Source organism: Calidris pugnax, unplaced genomic scaffold (genome assembly GCF_001431845.1).
Source record: "Calidris pugnax isolate Ruff unplaced genomic scaffold, ASM143184v1 scaffold81, whole genome shotgun sequence".
Classification (NCBI taxonomy): domain Eukaryota; kingdom Metazoa; phylum Chordata; class Aves; order Charadriiformes; family Scolopacidae; genus Calidris; species Calidris pugnax.
This window is the reverse complement of record NW_015090880.1, coordinates 649192-667288: the sequence shown is the minus strand read 5'-3', so window position 1 is coordinate 667288 and position 18097 is coordinate 649192. Positions and strand designations below refer to the sequence as shown.

General features: G+C 51.0%; 1 protein-coding gene across 1 annotated transcript in view; it reads right to left on the bottom strand.

Moving 5' to 3' along the window:
- Positions 1-18097, bottom strand: part of SRGAP3 (SLIT-ROBO Rho GTPase activating protein 3) — a 124870-nt gene that overhangs the window by 32676 nt on the left and 74097 nt on the right. The window contains exons 5-7 of the mRNA XM_014946628.1: positions 10988-11050; positions 5865-6050; positions 4608-4736 (exon numbers count right to left, since the gene is read on the bottom strand). Of these exons, the coding sequence (XP_014802114.1) occupies positions 4608-4736; positions 5865-6050; positions 10988-11050 (378 nt within the window). The remainder of the gene's footprint in view (positions 1-4607; positions 4737-5864; positions 6051-10987; positions 11051-18097) is intronic.

Sequence of the window (18097 nt, the reverse complement as noted above, 5' to 3'; positions counted from 1 at the left end):
GACTGCATGACACTTCTACATCATAAAACAATCAGCACATGTGCTTAATTAATTTCACAAGCCAATTCCAATGTCTGTGGTATCCATGTGAGGAACAAATTGTTTACTATGTACAAACTTTGGCAAAAAAATGTAGTTGTGCCACATTAATAAAGCCAGGACCAGCAAAATTGATGAAGTGTGTATTGGCTGGATTCTTTCAGGTTAATATGGAACTACAAGAACCGCTTAGTTATTTAGAGGATGATGATTTATGGTTCCTGCTTACAAACAGGTAGCTAATATTAATAAATGCATATAGAAGAAGATTAATATAAGTTTACTGAACCAGGGCACCTCCAGTTCCTTAGCTCTCTGCAGAATTAGTGACAGTACCTCCTAAAAACACGTATTTTCTATTTCCAGAGGTCCCTCCCCAGCAGCAGGGAGAGGTGACCGGCTTGGTCCCGGTGGCGTTCCCAAACTGCCACCTCTGCGGGAAACAGAGGGAGAGGGACAGAGCAGTGGGGCAGCAAGGAGCAGTGAGGCTCCTGAGATGGCCTCCTTCCTCCTGATGGAAGCTGTTTACTCTTTTTATTGCTGCACTGCTGACTTCATTTGAAATGCCCTGAAGCCAGATCTCCTCGCTGCCGAGGCACAGCCTGGTGAGCCGCCGTACAGGCCCTGCTCCCCAGGAGAGTGGGAGTTTTGGGGTACAGATGCTGCTCCACACGACTGTGGGGTGACTGCGCTGCTTTGCATGGAGTTCCCATGCTAAACCATGTTCTACCTGGTTCTTGGGGCTGGCAAGAGCCCGGTATCTGGCAGAGACCCCACTCACAGGACGGTGTGGGAGGAACCTCTGTGCCTTTGTGGAACTGAAAGGCTCTCTATGCTGAAAAAAATGCTTCAAACCACAGAGCAAAGCCCTAGAAGAGACCCTCTGCTTGTGTAAATCAGTGTTTCTTCATTAAAGCCTGTGGTGTCACGCAGAGCCACGCCAGCCGGGATGTCCCCACACAATCCCAGGGGGAAAGTGCCACACAAGGGGAAGCTGCTGCCAGAGCAGGCTCCGCAGGCACAGACGTGCCTGGGCAATTAGCCACTGATGGAAACAGCGAGGACACGAGCTGCAGGAGACACCCAAAACCACATCTAATAAAGTGGTCTGTAGCTTCGGCCCCTCTGAGCCTTTTTCTTATTCAGGGGGCAGCTGGCAAATCCCCGAGGGAACCCTGTGTGTCCCAGCCCTGCCATCGAGCGCTTTACTTCCCGGTCACAGCAGCCTGACTGGGGCCACAGCACCCGCTGCCAGCTGCAAACACTTCATCTTATTTGCTCGGTTCCCTTTTCTCCTCATTTTTTCTTTACCCTTTCTACAAAGATACTTATGCATTTATACGTGTATTTCCTGCCCTCTACTCTCTTGACATCGCCGCAAAGGCCAGAGCTCTGCCCTCTACTCTCTTGACATCGCCGCAAAGGCGATGCTGTGAGGTTGGTAAAGCCAACTGCAGATTTTTGGCGTAACAATTTTGAGCACTGTTTGTTTCCCAACATGACTGAGCATCCGTGGACCACGTGAAAAACGGCAATGCCACCAGCTAAGTTTTCCAGGGACTGAGTAACGTATGATGCTAAATCCTCAGAACCCCCTTCCTTTACCTGCGTGCTCGTCTCAGCTCCGGCACACACGCTCACCCAGGAGCCCCGCGCCGCTGCCGCAGAGGGTTACAGGAGGCTGAAGGAGTTCTGGTGGATCAGTGCACATGGACACCCACTGCTACGTTTTACCCTGCTAAATCTAACGGTATCTTTCATGTGACCACTTCAGAATCTCTCACAGCCATTTCACAGAGAACTCCAGAGGGATGGATAAGCAGCTTTATCTCCGCTTCACATACGTGGCCAGAGAGATTAACTTGGTCACACAGTTAATGACAGAAATGAGAGAAAACCCAGGCGTTTTAATATAAACGCAAGTTCTTTGGAGGGAAGAGGCACAACGGTGTATGTTAAGCCCAAGTCTAATTTGATCTGTCTCTATATTCTTCTCTTCCTTGCTAAAGGACAAAACAAAAAGGCGCTGGAGAGGGAGGGGGGATGGACACGCTCTGTGCTGCTTCACGGCTCCTCTGATGGAGTTTTACATTTCTCATTAAAACGGCCGCCCTGGGAGGACCCTCTGTCTCTCCCGGAGCAGCTGGGACCCTCTCTCCGGAGAGGGAGATTAGCACAAGGGCTTTGTTGGAAAAGTCACTGCTGGGCGGCGAGGCCGAGGGCACCAGAAATGTCAAGGCTGTGCCTGAGAGACGACACTGAGCCATCTGGGATTTGGGGGAAACGCTGCTAAATGAGCTGCTTCGGTGTTCTGACGGTTCAGATTTGCGTCCAAATCAAACCACCACGCACGGCAATTTGTGCTTGATGGGAAGGGTGTGCGAGACACCCCCCGCCCATCACCCCTCTTGCATCCACAAGGACAAAGATGTCTTTTCTTTCAGCCACTTCCAGTAGGAGTGAGACACAGTGAACAGGACCCCCGTCTTCTGGAGCGTGCCCAAACCCTTCTCTCCATGCTCTTGTAAAATACACTCAATTTGTACAAAAGCTTGTTCAAATAAACTGCTCTTCCTTGGGGGATTTACAATTAGGACAGCCGCGTGCAGCTCACACACACTATATTTTGTTTTCTTTGGTGAATAGAATATAGAATTAGGGGATTTTAGCTGCACAGAGCTGAAGATGCTTTAGTTAAAGTCCCCTGAAGAGGTTCCTGGAGTGCAGAAGAAAAGCCATCTGCTGACTCCAGTGGAAGCATCAGCGAGGAAATAAAGTTGGGAGGAATAATATAAACAGCCAGAATTAAAATGGGACTTGGCAGCTCTCCAGAAAATCAAAGTCCCCAAAACTTCATCCTTGCTTAAAAAAATACATAAATGAGAGAGAGAGAGAGAATACACACAACAAAAAGCAGAAGCTACACAGATAAATCAAGGTGTTACCCTATCTTGCTGTTCAAATGTCTCCATGATCAAGTTGTTTACTTTAATATGACTAAATATATCTTAAATAATAAAGAGAATAAAGAGGACACACTGAGAATATTTTATCGTATCTCAAAATCTTGAAATCATCAGGGAGGTTGCATCAGATTTACTTTAGTTACTGCTTAGAAAAATAAATATGTTAGTGGGTGAGTAAAGGAGAGAAACACTCCGGCACATTTTTAGATTACACATTAGATAATGATGAAGCCACAAGTCTAACTCAGTACTTATAGATCAGTTATTTATGTGTTCATGGAAGGAACTCTAGCAAAAAGCAACTGCAGAGCGCAATCTAAACCACTGTGAAGATGCCCCTTAAAGGAAGAAATGGAAATCCCTTCTCTTGAATCATTTAAAAGCAGTTTGTAGGAGTCACTGATACACACATGAGTTCCAGTTCCTACCATCACTGCAAAACCTCTTCCTGCCTGAGGCCACTTGGTGCCATGAGCTCTTCCCATAGAGCTCCACCAGCAGCTGGCTCGGACACACCACCACAGCCCAAGAGAGCCAAGGGCTGCTCAGACTGATAGTAACTGCAGACACATGTTTTAGGAAGAAAAACCTTCTGTTTCAACAACAGAAACAAGGATGGACCTGATCTTCATGAACATTTATCTGTTCCAAACAGAGACTAATCAGTGGGCCAGGAGCAATCCTCAGGCTCACCTGGTTTGTCCCAAGGCAAATGTTCCTCCAAAGGCTCTGGGCTTTGAGAAGCTCCAGCTGCAGGACACCCTGCAGGAGCCACAGCAGATGAAGCTGTCGCTCTAAGGCAAAGGAAAGCACCATGTCTGGTTCTGAGGGCAGAGCCAACATACACCAGGGACAACCAGAACTTCACATGCTGTGATACAGCGTGAAGGGTGCAGGAAACATCCATGCGATTTCTAGTTTGTAACTGCTCATTAGATGTGGTGAAACCACAGTTTAACATGGACTTCCCTGCTTCTGTGCTCAGGAAAGTGTTTGGTCCAGGCTGGTTCGTACCATGCAGTTATGATGAAAAACTCTTTTTTTCCCAGGCACTGATGAAAGAAGTTTGTATGTAGCATAGATATGAATCAATTACTTCGTTGTGTGATCATGTGGCTGCCATAAAGTTCAGAGGAGGCTGATACTGTGTGTTGCCCAGAGAAGCTGTGGCTGCCCCATCCCTGGAGGAGTTCAAGGCCAGGTTGGACAGGACTTGGAGCAACCTGCTCTGGTGGGAGGTGTCCCTGCCCAGGGCAGGGGGGCTGGAAACAGATAATCTTTAAGGTCCCTTCCAACCCGAACCACTCTATGATTCCATGACTCCCATATCACAGCAGCTCTAGCTCCGCTCCTATGTGCCTACATCAGCTGGGAGGAAAGTCACATGTGTGTGTGCAGCTGGGAAGGAAAAAAAAAACACTACAGAGGGAGAAAAAAAAAATATTCCAATTTAGAGGACATTTTCCAGCCGCAGTTAAGAATATTTTAAAGCCCCAACAAAAACCCCTTTGTTACCACCACATGAGAGTGCATTTAAGGACCAAACCATGCATAAGATCTAGCTGTGCGCTTATCAGTAGGAAAGGGGCCGGATGCACTCACATCAATGAGGTCCGAGACATCGTGGATGTAGTATTTGCTGACGGCGGCATTGGTGGCGGCCAGGTTCAGCAGGTAGTCATTCCTGGCTTTAGTACACTTCAGCTTGTTTTCAGAATATTTGGCTTGTCTCTGAAAAAGCAAAACGTAGCGTCAGGGCACAAAGAGGATACAACTCTCACAGCTTCTCCTGCTGCAGGGCCCCACTGCACCCTGCAGCCTAGGCGTGACGTGGTAATTAATAAAATTTGGTACGGGCAATGAAAACAGGCCCCCTTGCCAGGGCGGAGGAGACCACAGCTGAGCATCCCTGGTACCCTCAGCCAAGGCACAGGGGCACGTTCTGCTCGGAGGTACCCGGCGGGTCCCCGGCACAGCTGCTCCTCCTCCATCGGGGCATCCGGGGAGGCTTTGGCATCAATCACAATTAGAGGGCCAAATCTTCCTCCCAGATAACGCTGACATACGTTTGGACTCGCTCCAGATCTGTGCAGCTGTATCGAGGTGGAATCTGGCCCAGAGGCCCATGCTACAAAATTGAGAACAGGACCCAGAATTCCAGACTCGGCAGGAAAGCAGATGTGCTCAGCTCTGGGGCGTCTGCCCAAGCACATCACTGCTCTGGAGCTTTAGCACAAAGGAGTAACCCTTCAGAGAAGGATGCTGCCAGGCAACGTCCCAGCGCCGGGTCAGCACGCAAGGAAACGCGGCCCGGCTGGGGAAACTATTGCTTTTTCTCCAAATTTAACAGAAAAATCACAGTTTTGGAGATCCTGAGATCTGGAGGGATTCTCTGAAGCCGGAATGGAGTTAAGTGTTTTGATTAGCAAAGCCAGCTCAGTGCTGCACTGTAGCTCCCAGACAGTCGGCGGAGGAAGAGACACTGTTATTGTCTACACCCGACCCTGCTGTGCCCGCCATGAGCCGCCCAGTGCAGGAGCCCTGGCACAGACACTGTTCATTGTGAAAGTGCCTTTTTTAAGCAGTCAGTCATGAACAAGCCGCAGCCCCATAGCAGGGTCAGAACCTGTCGCTGTGCTGGGCCAGACACACCAGCACATTGCCCTCCCTGGGGCCAGCGCGGCCCCTCGGGTCCCAGCCCAGCCCCACCGAGACCCGGGTCCCAGCCCGAGCAGCCAGTGAACGGGGACCCCCATGGCCCGTCTGCCTGCAGAGCCACCAGCCTCCGAGACCCCTTCCCAGCCCTCCCTGAGGGTTCCCAGAGCCCCCCTGGCTCCCCCATCCTTCCCTTTCACCCACCTTCTCCTTCATCTTCTCAATTTTCTTGACGGAGCTCCGCCGCTGCGGCCTGTCCTCGTGCCGCAGCAGGTTCACACTGATGTCCCCTGACTTGTTGAACTGCTTTTCCTCCTGCTTCTCTGCCTCCTTCAGCTTGCTCTCGGCGCTGATGCTTTCTGCATGGTACATGTGATAGGTCTTCATCACCTGAAGAAACAGAACTGCTGTGAGCTGCCTGCCCCACGGCCTCACGGAGCATCGGCACATGAGAAGATGATAGCCATCAACAGCCTGGGACGGTCTCAGCTGTGCCAGGGCTCCTTGAAGCCACTATGACATTAAGGAACAAGGTGGGAAGGAAAATCCCATAAAATTAACCCCAGCACCAGCCCTGTTTGGAAACGGCACAGAGCTGGTGTAAGAACCGTTGTCCCTGCTGCGGGGACAGGCTGAGATGTGCCTCCAGCACGTGCCTGTATTCAGAGAGCACCCTGTGCCTTCCCAGAGGGAAATGAGAAATAACCTCCAGTGCTCTACCACGGGATAAGGGCCTCCAAGACAAGAGGCTGCAAGGAGGCCAAAGTCAACCTGAAGTCACTTTTGAGCCAACACTGGAACTTACTAAGCCAACCCATCAACGTAACCCCGGCTTGACCATCCCGTCAGTAGATCCCATCTTGAAGGCAGAGCTGCTGCAATTTCCAAGAAGAAGTGGAGTTTGTCCCCTATCACCACTTAATTCTCCTCTTGCTGCCGCTGGAGAGCAGCATCGGTGCCAGGGCAGGCTACGGCAGCACCTGGTCCTTTCAATTCCTCATCCCCATCAGCAACTCTGGATAGAGGGTGCTGACGCTGATCTCCTGCCAGGAAAACTCCTGCGGGCAAAACACCTACCACAGCCTTCCCTTCCAGGTACACAGGGCACATTGGGAGCATTTTAATGCAGCTGGCAAGAGGAACACATCTGCTCTTCTCTCTTGATGCCTTTAGTCACATTGTCCCCTTTTATCATCTCCCTTCAGGATCTGGATGTTTTATTTCACATCGCCTTGACAAGCTCGCGATGCCTGACTTCTCGCAGAAGATCAGCCCCGGGCGCCGCCAGCAGCAGTGCTGGGACAGACTGGCCTCAGGGTCCATGAGTCGAGAAGGAGCCCACAAAAGCAGAATCACTTTGCAAAAGCCTTAATGAAGAAAATACAGAGTTTTCCTCGGCTGCGGCTGCCAGCGGGAGCCAGGAGTGTTTCACTTGGCCGAGCTTCGGCTGAAACATATGATCTCTCCCCTCGCCAAGCACAAACGTCAGCTGCAAACCAGCCCCAAAGGCCTCTCCGAAGCTGCACAAACGTGCCATCGCTGGGAGCCACAATTTCAGGGGATTGCAAGGAATCGCAAGTGAAGGCTTCTGCCTTCTTTCTGAGCTGCTTTATTTCAAAATCCTACAAATTCTAACACAGATTTGAGCTGCATACTTCAAACTGTGCTTCCTGCAGTGAATGTCACACACAAACCAGACGATTTCTGGGTTTTCCTAAGAAGAAAGGCCAGAGGGATTCACCGAGCCCTCCTCATTGTCACGGTCTCCATCGTGTTGTGAAAAACTTGGAGGAAAGTGGGAAAAGTCCTGCACTTTGGGACCAACGGGCAGTAATGAGAGAGGTCTCTCCAGCTCCCAGAGAGGCCCCAACGCTGTGCAACAGAGAAGCCCAACAGTTAGACAGTGGTCCCACTTGCAGGATCTGTGTGAGATCTAACTGTTATGAGAACCTGGTGTCCTAACCAGAAAGGCTTCAGCACAATTCAGGGCTGTCTCCACTGACCCACGGCGTCGCCACACTGCCGCAGGCCTGGGGAGATGCTGCTGTAGCCCATGGGCTCCACAGCCCCGGGGGAGCCTCGGCAGCCGGAGGGAAGGGCAGGACCCACCACAGAGCATCACAACAGGGGTCACAGCCCCACTGTGCTCCCGCACCTTCACACAGGCTCTGACTGACTGATCTGCTAATGACCGGGGGAACCTTCCTTAACAAAGGCCTTTTTTCCTCCTCCATAATTTATCCCTGCCTGAGCCTGGCAATGTAACTCGGGAACCAGGATTAAAACTCCTCTGAAAGTTCTCTCTAACAAAGTGCAAAGGACCCAACATGACCACAATAAAATATTCTCCCCAGACTTCAGGATCCATGATGCTGAAACAGCTCCCTGTGCCACGTTCCACATCAGCTGCCATCCCGCACAGCTTGCACCTGGAAATCCGGGGGATATTTGTTTGTTTTAACATCTGCCTTAATTCTGAATGGGGAGTACCTGCACTGCAGCAATCAGCCCTCTCATCCCCACTTCCCTCCTGCCTTCCTAGCACTTGCAATCCAGTCACGCTGTCCCCCTCTCACGCTATTGTGTCATAAAGAAAAACTGCCACAGCTGCGTCCCGGGGATCTTTTCTGCAAATAAGTTAATTAGCTGCAGTGGAGGGAGAAAAATATGTTCCAATGTTCATTAGTTATTTAATAACACAAGTTGTGTTTTCCAATATTAATAACACGTTCTGGATAAAGGCCATTGCCAAAATGCCAGCCATAAATGGCGCTGTTTGCTGTCCCCATCTAGAAGAGCTTTGTACTCCCCAACAGCTCACCATTAAGGCTCTGACCCAGCAGAGGAGCCAGATCAGACCAGGGTGACCCCCGTTAAGCACATCACTGCCAGAGCACACAGAAAACCCCACCAGAACCATGGTCTGGGGTTACTGTCCTTCTGACCCCAATTTTGGCCTGACTTCTTCAGACAGGTCCCTTTGAGTATTGTGCACATTCCTGTGAGCAGAGGGACAAAGAACCTCCAGCCTCTATGGACTCCAACATCACATCCCTCTGCTGGAGTCTGTAGGCAGGAATCAAAAGGATGAAGCTGGCTTTAATTCACAGCTAAATTATTTCTGTGCAAAACTGTGCACAAGGAACTCTTCCTTCAGAACGAAAGTCATTTACTTCCTTTTTCATTAAAATCAGGGTGGTTTTGGGGTTTAGTTCTTTCCACACAGAGCCCACAGGGTGACTTGCTGGCATCAGAACAGCAACAAGGCTGGATTAAAATCAAGTTAGTTATTTTGGCTCAAGTTTGAGACAGTGAATGCCTGAGAAGCCTGTAAAAAATTATTTAGTTTCCCCACACTGCAGAGAATTCCTCTCTGAAAGGCCTGAAGAGCAGCAGGGCCAGGGCACAGACGTACTACGGATACCAGCCTCGGCCACAGGCGAGATGAACAACTTCCTTGCCTCGACAGCTGAGAAATGACATCTCACAAGCAGCAGCTCAGTGTCCCCTGAGCCAGGGGTCCTCACTCTCTAGCTGATTTCATCGGCACCCATGGTTATTGAATGTGCCATTCATGGGTACCCAACATGTTGCAATGAACATGCAAAGCTTCAGGCCACTCCTGAAGATGTCCCCAAACACCTCCAGCACGCGGCATCAACCTGCAGGCCAGATAAGCCTGCATGCAGATAAGCCTGCTCCACCTGATGTCTCAAGGACCCAAAACTGTGACTGGAGAGTAGCTGGTCTGCACTGAGCAGATTTAAGATGATGTTTTTTGCCCGACAGGGCCTGCCTCTTTTTTGTGTTTCATCATCGTTTCTGAAACAAGCATCTCTCCCCTGCTCCTTCCCAGCCAGATGACCCCATTGGGTCATTATTTCAGCAGCAAGGTCAGTCCAAAGAAAACACAAAGCTCTTCCCACTCTTCCAGTCTGTTTCCCCACTCAGATACACTCTGCTCAGCCTGTGGGAGCCAAGCAGCGAATGGGGGAAATCTCAGCTCCAGGGAAGACAAGTTTTGCCACAGACTCAGGAGGAGCAGAAGGGCTCTCCATGCTCCCCCTTGGCCCCGTCCCACTTCTGCTCCTCAAGCTGACCAAAACGTCTCCTCCAGTGATGCTCCTCTCCCGAGGTCGGGATCCCAGTACACCACCCACAGGTATCAGGGTCAGCCCAGCCCTTCACAGTCTTCCCTTGTTTTGCACCTGTCAAGCTGCTGTTGTAATTAATCTTAATTAGTCACCACCACTAACACAGCTTGTGACATTCAACCGTCAACAACACACTCCCCAATCTCACACAGGCTTTCTGATCCAACCTGGCTATCCACCCACACTGCAGGTCCCAGAGACTGCATCCTCCAACAACTAACACAGGAACAAACCTGGTAAGAGAAGATTTATAGGAGAAATTTCAAATAATATCATTCATGCTCTGTTGTTTAGGCCTGTTTTTTAAAATGATGGAAAAAAATTATTGTTTAGGAATAAACTACGGCAGTGTTATTTATGTACCAGTAAGAGATACAACCAAAGAAAGCAAATATATCGTCTCAATTTTCCAACACAAGACAGACTTTATATTGCTTTGTTGATCCTAAACCACAAATAAAAACAAACCAATTGCTACAGGGCAAGAGACAGAAGCAACAGAAAGACTTTTACTGCCCTACTATGAAAACCTGAAGAGCGATGTCCAGAATTACAGCATACAATGTCACCCGGAGGCAAGGAGACAACCAAAGTGCTCCTTGGAGCAGGGAGACGAGGCTGAGCACACACGAGCTACAAGTTTTCTGCATTCCTCAGCAGAAGGTCATGTCCAGCCACCCTCCAGAGGCCACCAGACCCACAGGAGCAGGTCAGCTTCAGCCACAACTTGGTGCTGCCAACTCAGAGCCCAGCTTCTGAGCCCGGCAGGAATCATGGACCGAGGGAAATCAGAAAGGGGCCTAAAGGCAACCCAGTGTAGAAGGCCCAGCGGTGAGAGCAATACAGACACCAGGGATGGTGCTGGATCATGCCCAGAACGTCTCCATTTACGCTGAAGTGAAGCCGTCACGGGGCATGATCCGCTGGCGGATGCGGCCGCAGAAGCCCTTCCCAGCAGGAGCGCTGGGAAACCCTCCTCTGCTGCCACCAGAACCAGTGAAGAGTGAAACATCCCTAACAAAGGCAAGAGGAATGATGGAGCTGTACCGCAGGACGGCAGGAGGGAGAGAGAGCCTCCTCAAGCCACTGAAACATTGAACAGACATTTTGTTCTAACAAATGACACTGGCGACGTTCCCCTCGCCGCACAGGCAGGAGCAGCTCATTACTCACCGTGTAAAGCTCGTTGGTGACTTTCAGGAGTTCTTCATGCATCTGTAAGCCAATCTCCTTACTCTGGAAGACAAAAAGAAGAGGGGTTGAGACTCTGTTATGCTCACAACATGCATTTCTGAAAGAAAAATACATTGTGGAGGGAAAAGTACAACTGTATGACTTCTAAATACTCTGTGCATATGCATCTTAATGAATCCTTTCTCCAAGCTGTGTTCCCGGAGTGGCCTGCAGAGGCTGAGGACAGCCCTGTGACAGCACTGCCCTCCCAAAACACGTCCTCAGAGCAGCACCCAGGGGCTCAGCCCTCGCTCCCAGCGCTGCCCACACCCCATGGCTCCAGGGGACCTCACGCCAGCCAAAAGGCACCAAACTCCAGAGAGAGACAGGAGGGAGGGGGAATGGGATCCCTGCAAATACCCACTTCAAACTCAGGAAGAAATGAGGTGACGGGTTTTTCCCCCCTAGCTGACCAAAGGCAGGCAGAAGGTCTCCAATGTGACAGACTTCTGGTAAGGCCACCGTGGCACCAGCAGAGAGAAGAGCCTGGGGACACTGGCGAGCTGGTAGGACAGGTGAGCAGTGAGTTGTTCCTTTCCCCTCTTAAACCAAGCGACCAACCCAAACTCGATAGGGATCAGAAGTGCCTGTCCCCACACCTCCCACCCCTGTGCCCCAGTGGATCCTGGTGATTCCCAGCAAAGCCTTTGGCATCCATCCTGCAGAGAACAAAGCCGCGGCAACCTATTTACGCTGCCGCGCTTCAGCTGCATTTTTCACATTGCTCTTGTGTCTCCAGGGTTTTTCTCTCTCCTCTCAGCTGACAGTGGAGGGGGTGGACCTTGGCAGCACAACGGGCTTCTGGTAATGCCCTTCTTAAACACCTTCTGTCCCCCAGAGATCTGCCCTCTCCTGGCTCCCCTGCTAAACACGAGCCTTGCTGTTCTTCAGTCTGCCAGTGGAGTTAACAGAAGCATGTGCATTTTAAGTCTACATATTATTGTAAGAAATGAAACAGCCCTGAAGCATGAGAGATGCCCTGGGGCTCTTATTGACACCACTTCAGAAATCCTGTCCAATATCCTTCCTGTTCCAGGAGCTGGAAGGACTTCATCAGCAGCGCTGCCAACCCACATCTGGGCTCTGTTTTTTCCATTTCTAAACACTAAACCCAAAATACAGATGGCCTCCTCTCCCAGTCTGCCTGAGACAGGGAAGTTTAGAAGTAAACTAGCATTTTGATTTCCTTTAATTTTCTTCAAATCCTTAACAAAATAGAGTGCGTGATTGTAAGCATGAACACATACAGTGCGGCAAATCCTCATCCTATTCCAGGATTGCTGCATTTTCCTTCAAGGTGGGTGTTTGTCCATGGATCACCCAACCTGGGTTCCAGAGACCGTGGTGAGGAGCATCCCAGCATTTATTCACCCTGCAAACACCGGGGGATGAATCCAGAATTGCAGCCAGTGTCACTTTGCCCGTCCAGGGGCAGCGTTATCTCCAGCCCACAGCCAACTCGCTGTGTGGATCCCACACTTAATGCCCTCCCCTGTCTGGGGACTTGTTTCATGTGAAAACTGGCAAAAAGCACACAAGCAGGGCCTGCTCCATCTCCAGAAGCATTTCACAGCTTGACTTCACCTGTTTTTCAGCAAGACCCACATTACTGGGTGTGGGTCAGTGGCTGCTGCATTCTGCGTGCTGTGTTGGTGCTAAACCAACTCCCCTGCATGATACAATAATATTTGTGGGTACACAAATTGCTCAGCTGTGCATGCTCCAGTCACACAGTGTCACCTGCCCATCTGTCTGGATTTGTTAGATTCATTAAAGACACCCGACTTGTAATTTCCCATCAACTGTGGTACCTCAGAACACAGATTATTTGGGCTTCCTGAGTATGTCAGGTTTTAGGTTCTCCTTGACCATGACCCACCCTCCCTGTTCCATCCTCAGCAGCTCATTTCCACCATTCTGAGCTGAGTGAACCAAAGTCACTCTCGAAAAGGACGTTTTATTACAAAACAGCTACACCACAGTTATATAATAAAGTTTCCAGTTTCACAACCGCAGCAGCCAAAGTTCAGCCAGCTTGGAAGGAAGCTCCCTGCGAGTGTACAAACCCCTGGCATCTTCCTCCCGCCGCCCCCCCGTCTGCTGAAATCCTATTATTAGTTAGCATTTTCCCTTTTCTGGCTGAGCAGGAGGAAGCAGACCCAGTCGCCCACCTCCTGCAGCGGGAACGCGGCGTTTCCCGGGGGAGGCGGCAGCCCGGGGAGCGGCTGGAGGTGGGGGCCTGGATGGGGATCAACTCGGCTCCCGCTCAGGAACCAGGAACACAACAGATGTGCCTGCACTGCCTTCCTGCCTCCCTCGTAATTACGCCCCACATCTCCCTCTACAACCTTCTTGGCTAGGAAACGTTGATTATAGCTTGAAGATGTGTTTAAGCTAAGTATAGACACCCCCCTCTCCTTCCCAAAAAAACCCAAACCAAAACCCAAGCAGTTCCTTTCAGATTTCCTCAAATAACTCCATGCATTTTGGGCACAGAGTCACAGAAACAACGTCCTGTCGGCTTCTTGGTGGGGTGGCTGAAGAACCCCACGACACAGAGACATCCTCTAGTTAAAGCAAACTGGACAACCTACACATCCAACCGTTTAACCTCAGACTAATAAAAGTAAGAATTGAATGTGAAGAGTGAAGCAAGGGATCTGAAGAGTCAAAGCACTCCGCATTCAGTGAATATCCCGTAATTATCGTTTATCTGTGAATTAGCGACAGGGTATTTGGATGCATCCCATCTTCACAAGCGCGATGGATGCACGCTGCTCCCGTTCTTACGTGCACGAGGTGCCAAGAAGATGCCAATTAGCGGAGGTGCTAAGTACCCCCAGCCATCTGGAAACCTCATCTGCTGGAAACCCCATCCCTCTCCCCTCCCCGCAGTCCCTGCCTGCTCTCACAGATCTCACCAGGGCTCACTAATAGGCAACAGAACAATTAAAAGCGTGCATCCCTCCCAGAAGAAGCCACAACAGGAGCTGTTTAAGTCGGGGTCTGCACGTGGGGGGGTCTTGGATATGGAGGACCCGCAGGTGCCCCTCCAGCTGACCCTGCGTTGCAAGTCCCAGTCCGAGGGGGTCCTGTCCCCAGGCGAAGGGACGAGGACAGGCTCGGGGTAGGAGTGATGGTCCAGAGTCAGTGGCAGCTCCTGCCTCTGCCCCAGATTTCCTCTGCGGCGCCGGGGAACTCCACAAAGCTGTAATTTTCCAACCTAATTTTAGACTCCTAAATACAGCAACAGAAACCAGCTCATTGTCCGCAGCGTGTGGTTTCCACGATCCCCACCAACGCAGGAGGGCACAGGTGGGTCTTACAGGTAAAGGCCCATTTGCTTATAGACACCATTCACCAAACATCCTGCGTCCTGCTGCTGGAGACCAAGTGCTCTCTGGCATTGGCAAAAGCTTCCCGGCATCCAAGAGGGCAGTGTCCGACCTCACGATGCTGGAGGCTGAAGGACTCGCTGCTCCTGAGCCTGCTGCCTCCCTCCCCCCGTGTGGCACAGAGATTGCATCCCGTGTCCGTGGGAGACAGCGCCAACGCGCCCTCCCAGCTCCCTGGTACCACCCGCACAAACCAAACTCCAAACCAGCCACCTGCTTTACACTTCCCTTCCTGCTAAAAGGCACACACTTGCTGGGACAGCAGCGCTGCCGCTCAGCAGGTGTATTAGAATCCCTGCCACCTCAGACAAAGTTAGGGGAAGAAGCACCAAGGACTGCTGGCACCAAAGAACGCTTATTCCAAAGACAAAGAAAAGAACTCCCTTCCAGACAGACACCACTTCTTCATTAAATCTCCATCCAGGGCACTGCAGTATGAGGCATAATTAAATTCACTGTCACGGAACGTAATTAAATCTCACGCTGGGGAATAACACAGCACAGTTATTTCGGACACAGCAATGCTCTGTCTCAAACGTATAATTTCCTGTTTTCCACACTTGGAAGAAGCAGCCAAAGTCCTTCCTTCTGCCACAGCAGGAGGCGAAATGGGGAAAGAGCACCTGCCTGGCCGAGGGGGCCGGTGGCCTGTCCCCAGCCCAGGGGACACGCTGTGAGGTTTCTTGGTGACAGAGACTCACCCCGACAGCAGATCAAGTCAGATCTCCGTGGTGCCATATCTCAGCATCCCCACTTATCTCCTGCCTATGAGCAACATTGACACACCGCCTCGATAATCTCCTCCTGCACCAGCAACGTGACTCACACTGGAAGCTCCAGGGGAATTTGCCCAACTGAGTCTTCTCCCCCCACTTTCCTCACTGGCAGGGCTTTGTTTCGGCTGCAGAGGCTCAGGTGTGGGACAGGGATGCTCAGGCAGAGGACACTGGTCCCCATTGCAGCATCCCTTGGCAGGAGCTCTGTGATACCCCCAAATACCTGCACAGCTCCACAGCACTCACTGATAGGACACTGTTCCTCAACATGAGCCATCAGCACTCCATCTCCAGGTCCTACACTGTCCAAGAAAGTGTCCGATGGGAAAGAGGAGACAGTATCACAGAGGCCACACGCTCCCTGAGTTTCGCATCTGCACCCCAAGCTGAGCTGACCATATCTACCTTGGTGTCAGCGTGGAGGGCAGTGAGCAGGGGAAATCCTCAAACTTTGCCCACTTCCAGAGAGTCCTGGTGGCAGCCGTGCTGAAGATCCAGGGACAGCTGGAGAAACAAACCCAATTTCCACTCTTGATTTCCTGCAGCTCTGCACCCCCCATCCAAACCACGCTGAGGAGGAGCTAAATGCTGAGCCACCACTAAAATGGAGCCACCCAAAGCCAAACTGCATTCACCGCCTGGGCTCTTCAAAGCCTCCTCTGGTCTGCCACTCCCAGCGCCTCTGGATGCTCTTCTGATGGAAAACAACCGCAAGACCCTGCATGCCAAGGTAAACACAACGAGAGAAACAGCGAAGGTTTTCATGGCCTTCACCGTCCCCAGTCTGGCACCTGCAATGTCACCCCTGCAGCCGAGCCACCCGTGGGACAGCTCAAACTCACCCCGTCCCAGGGCTGCCATCAGCTCAGACCAGAGCGTGTTTCATAGGCACCCATCTCTCCACCTCCCCACATGAGAGAAAGAAAACTGATCACTGGATGGGAACAACTGCCCGTTTTGTAACCACAGAGCTGCATCAAAGTCCAAGTCCAGATTCGACTCACATTTCATAAATGGTTCCTGACTTTACAAATATCAATTACAAGCATCTCTCTGCTCTGCCTCGAGACCTTCGGATGAATCCCACTCACGCTTCCCGCAGCCGGTGCAAGCTGTCACCAACCCCAGACCTGGAGCTGGCTCTGTGAAACGTCCCCAACCCAGACACTAAAATCTCAGTCCCCACCAGCTCCTGCTCCCCCTCTCTCCTGGCCACGGGAAAGCCAAAGGGCTCTCTGGCCGGCCATGGGAGAAGCAAGCCCGTGCGACAGCCGGCCCCGGGACCGTGGGCTGCTGGTCAGGAGAGGGCAGGACACGTTGGTGGAGATGGACAAACCGCAGGGCCCCGGTTCAGTGATGAAGGGCCCCCCAAGTGCATCCCGGGGAGCCGAGGGGGGAGGCAGCTCAGCACCCAGCATCCCTCTCAGCAGAGCAACACCCCACCATCAACTGCCTCTCCATTATGCGCATCCTCCTACCCCAGATATTACCTCTCTGCTGCTCTGCTGAGATTGTTTACATTTACATAATGAAAGCACAAAACACAAAGCCTTCCAGCTCCTCCGTGTACCCGCAGCGTGTCACAGCCCATTAATAAATTCTAGATGGCAGGAATTAAAAGTGACATCTCTGGAAAAAAATGTTATCCTAATTTACCATCAAAGAGCAATCTACAACAAAGCCCAGCAGCTGAACCACAACCACGGATGCCTTTAACCCTTCTGGAGCCGGATTGCCCAGCAGTCCCGTAGGGCACCGTCTCCCCAGGAGCAGAGCTTCGAGCACGGAGCCCATCGGGCTCTGAACCGGAGCAGACAGAACAGTGGGAGGTGCCTCCTCTGAACAATCAAACCAGCTGCAAGGCCGGACTGATGCCTCAAAAAGCCTTTTACCAAGGTGCTCTTATTCCCACAAGCGCCTCAGGCCCCTCACCAAACACTGCTGCAAAGTGGGACTCGCAGCCCCAGACCCCTCTGGGGCACAGCGTGCAAGAAATTAAGAAAAATAAATAACCTGAATATCCCCAGAAGTGTCAGCCTCCCTACCCACATTAAGGACAAACAACAACACGAAATAAGCCTTTTCCATTATTTAGCTGAGCATTGTTTCCAGGGATACAAGAGTCCTGCTACAATTTAAGCCCCATGGGACAAATGCAGTGAAATCACAGATCCCCACAACTCTGGATCAGAAGCAGGTGCCGGCTCCGGCAGGCGGCAGATGGACCCGGCGCTGCTGCACCACCCCTGCAGGAGATGGGGGAGGAGAAATAAGGAGCAGCAATTTCTATAAAAGTGTTGTGTCTTCCAAGTTGAAATTTCAATTTAAAAAGAGGAGGGAGGGAGAGATGGAGGGAAAGCAAACACAAAGAAATAATTCTGCTGAGTGGATTAAATAGTTTATCGTCTTGTCCTGGCTGAGGACTGACCTACTACAAGGAACAGCTTTATGTCCTGGTTTGAATGCTGATTGGATTTGCCCTGTGGTTCAAAATGAGATACACCTTTCACAGACCTAGGACAGTGTTAATATACATCTCAAAACCAGGTTCAGAGTGAAATGCAAATGGGAGAGAGATTCTGAGACTGACTTAGAACTGAACTAACTGAAATATCACAAATCTGTCCCATTTCTGGAGGCCAGAAGAACAGGGAAAGGAATGATGTCCTCTATCAGATCAGCAAATCCAAACCTGACCTTGTGGTTTAAATTCTAGGTCAGATATATAAACTAGAGGAAACTGGCCACAAAAATATCACATTAACTTTACTCTCCAGCTGGGATAAGACAATCACTGATTTGAGAGCCCTTCTCCTTTCTGGAGAGACAGGCATCCCATGGGGCTGGCACTGCTCACTGCGCTTCTCCACAGACCCCCG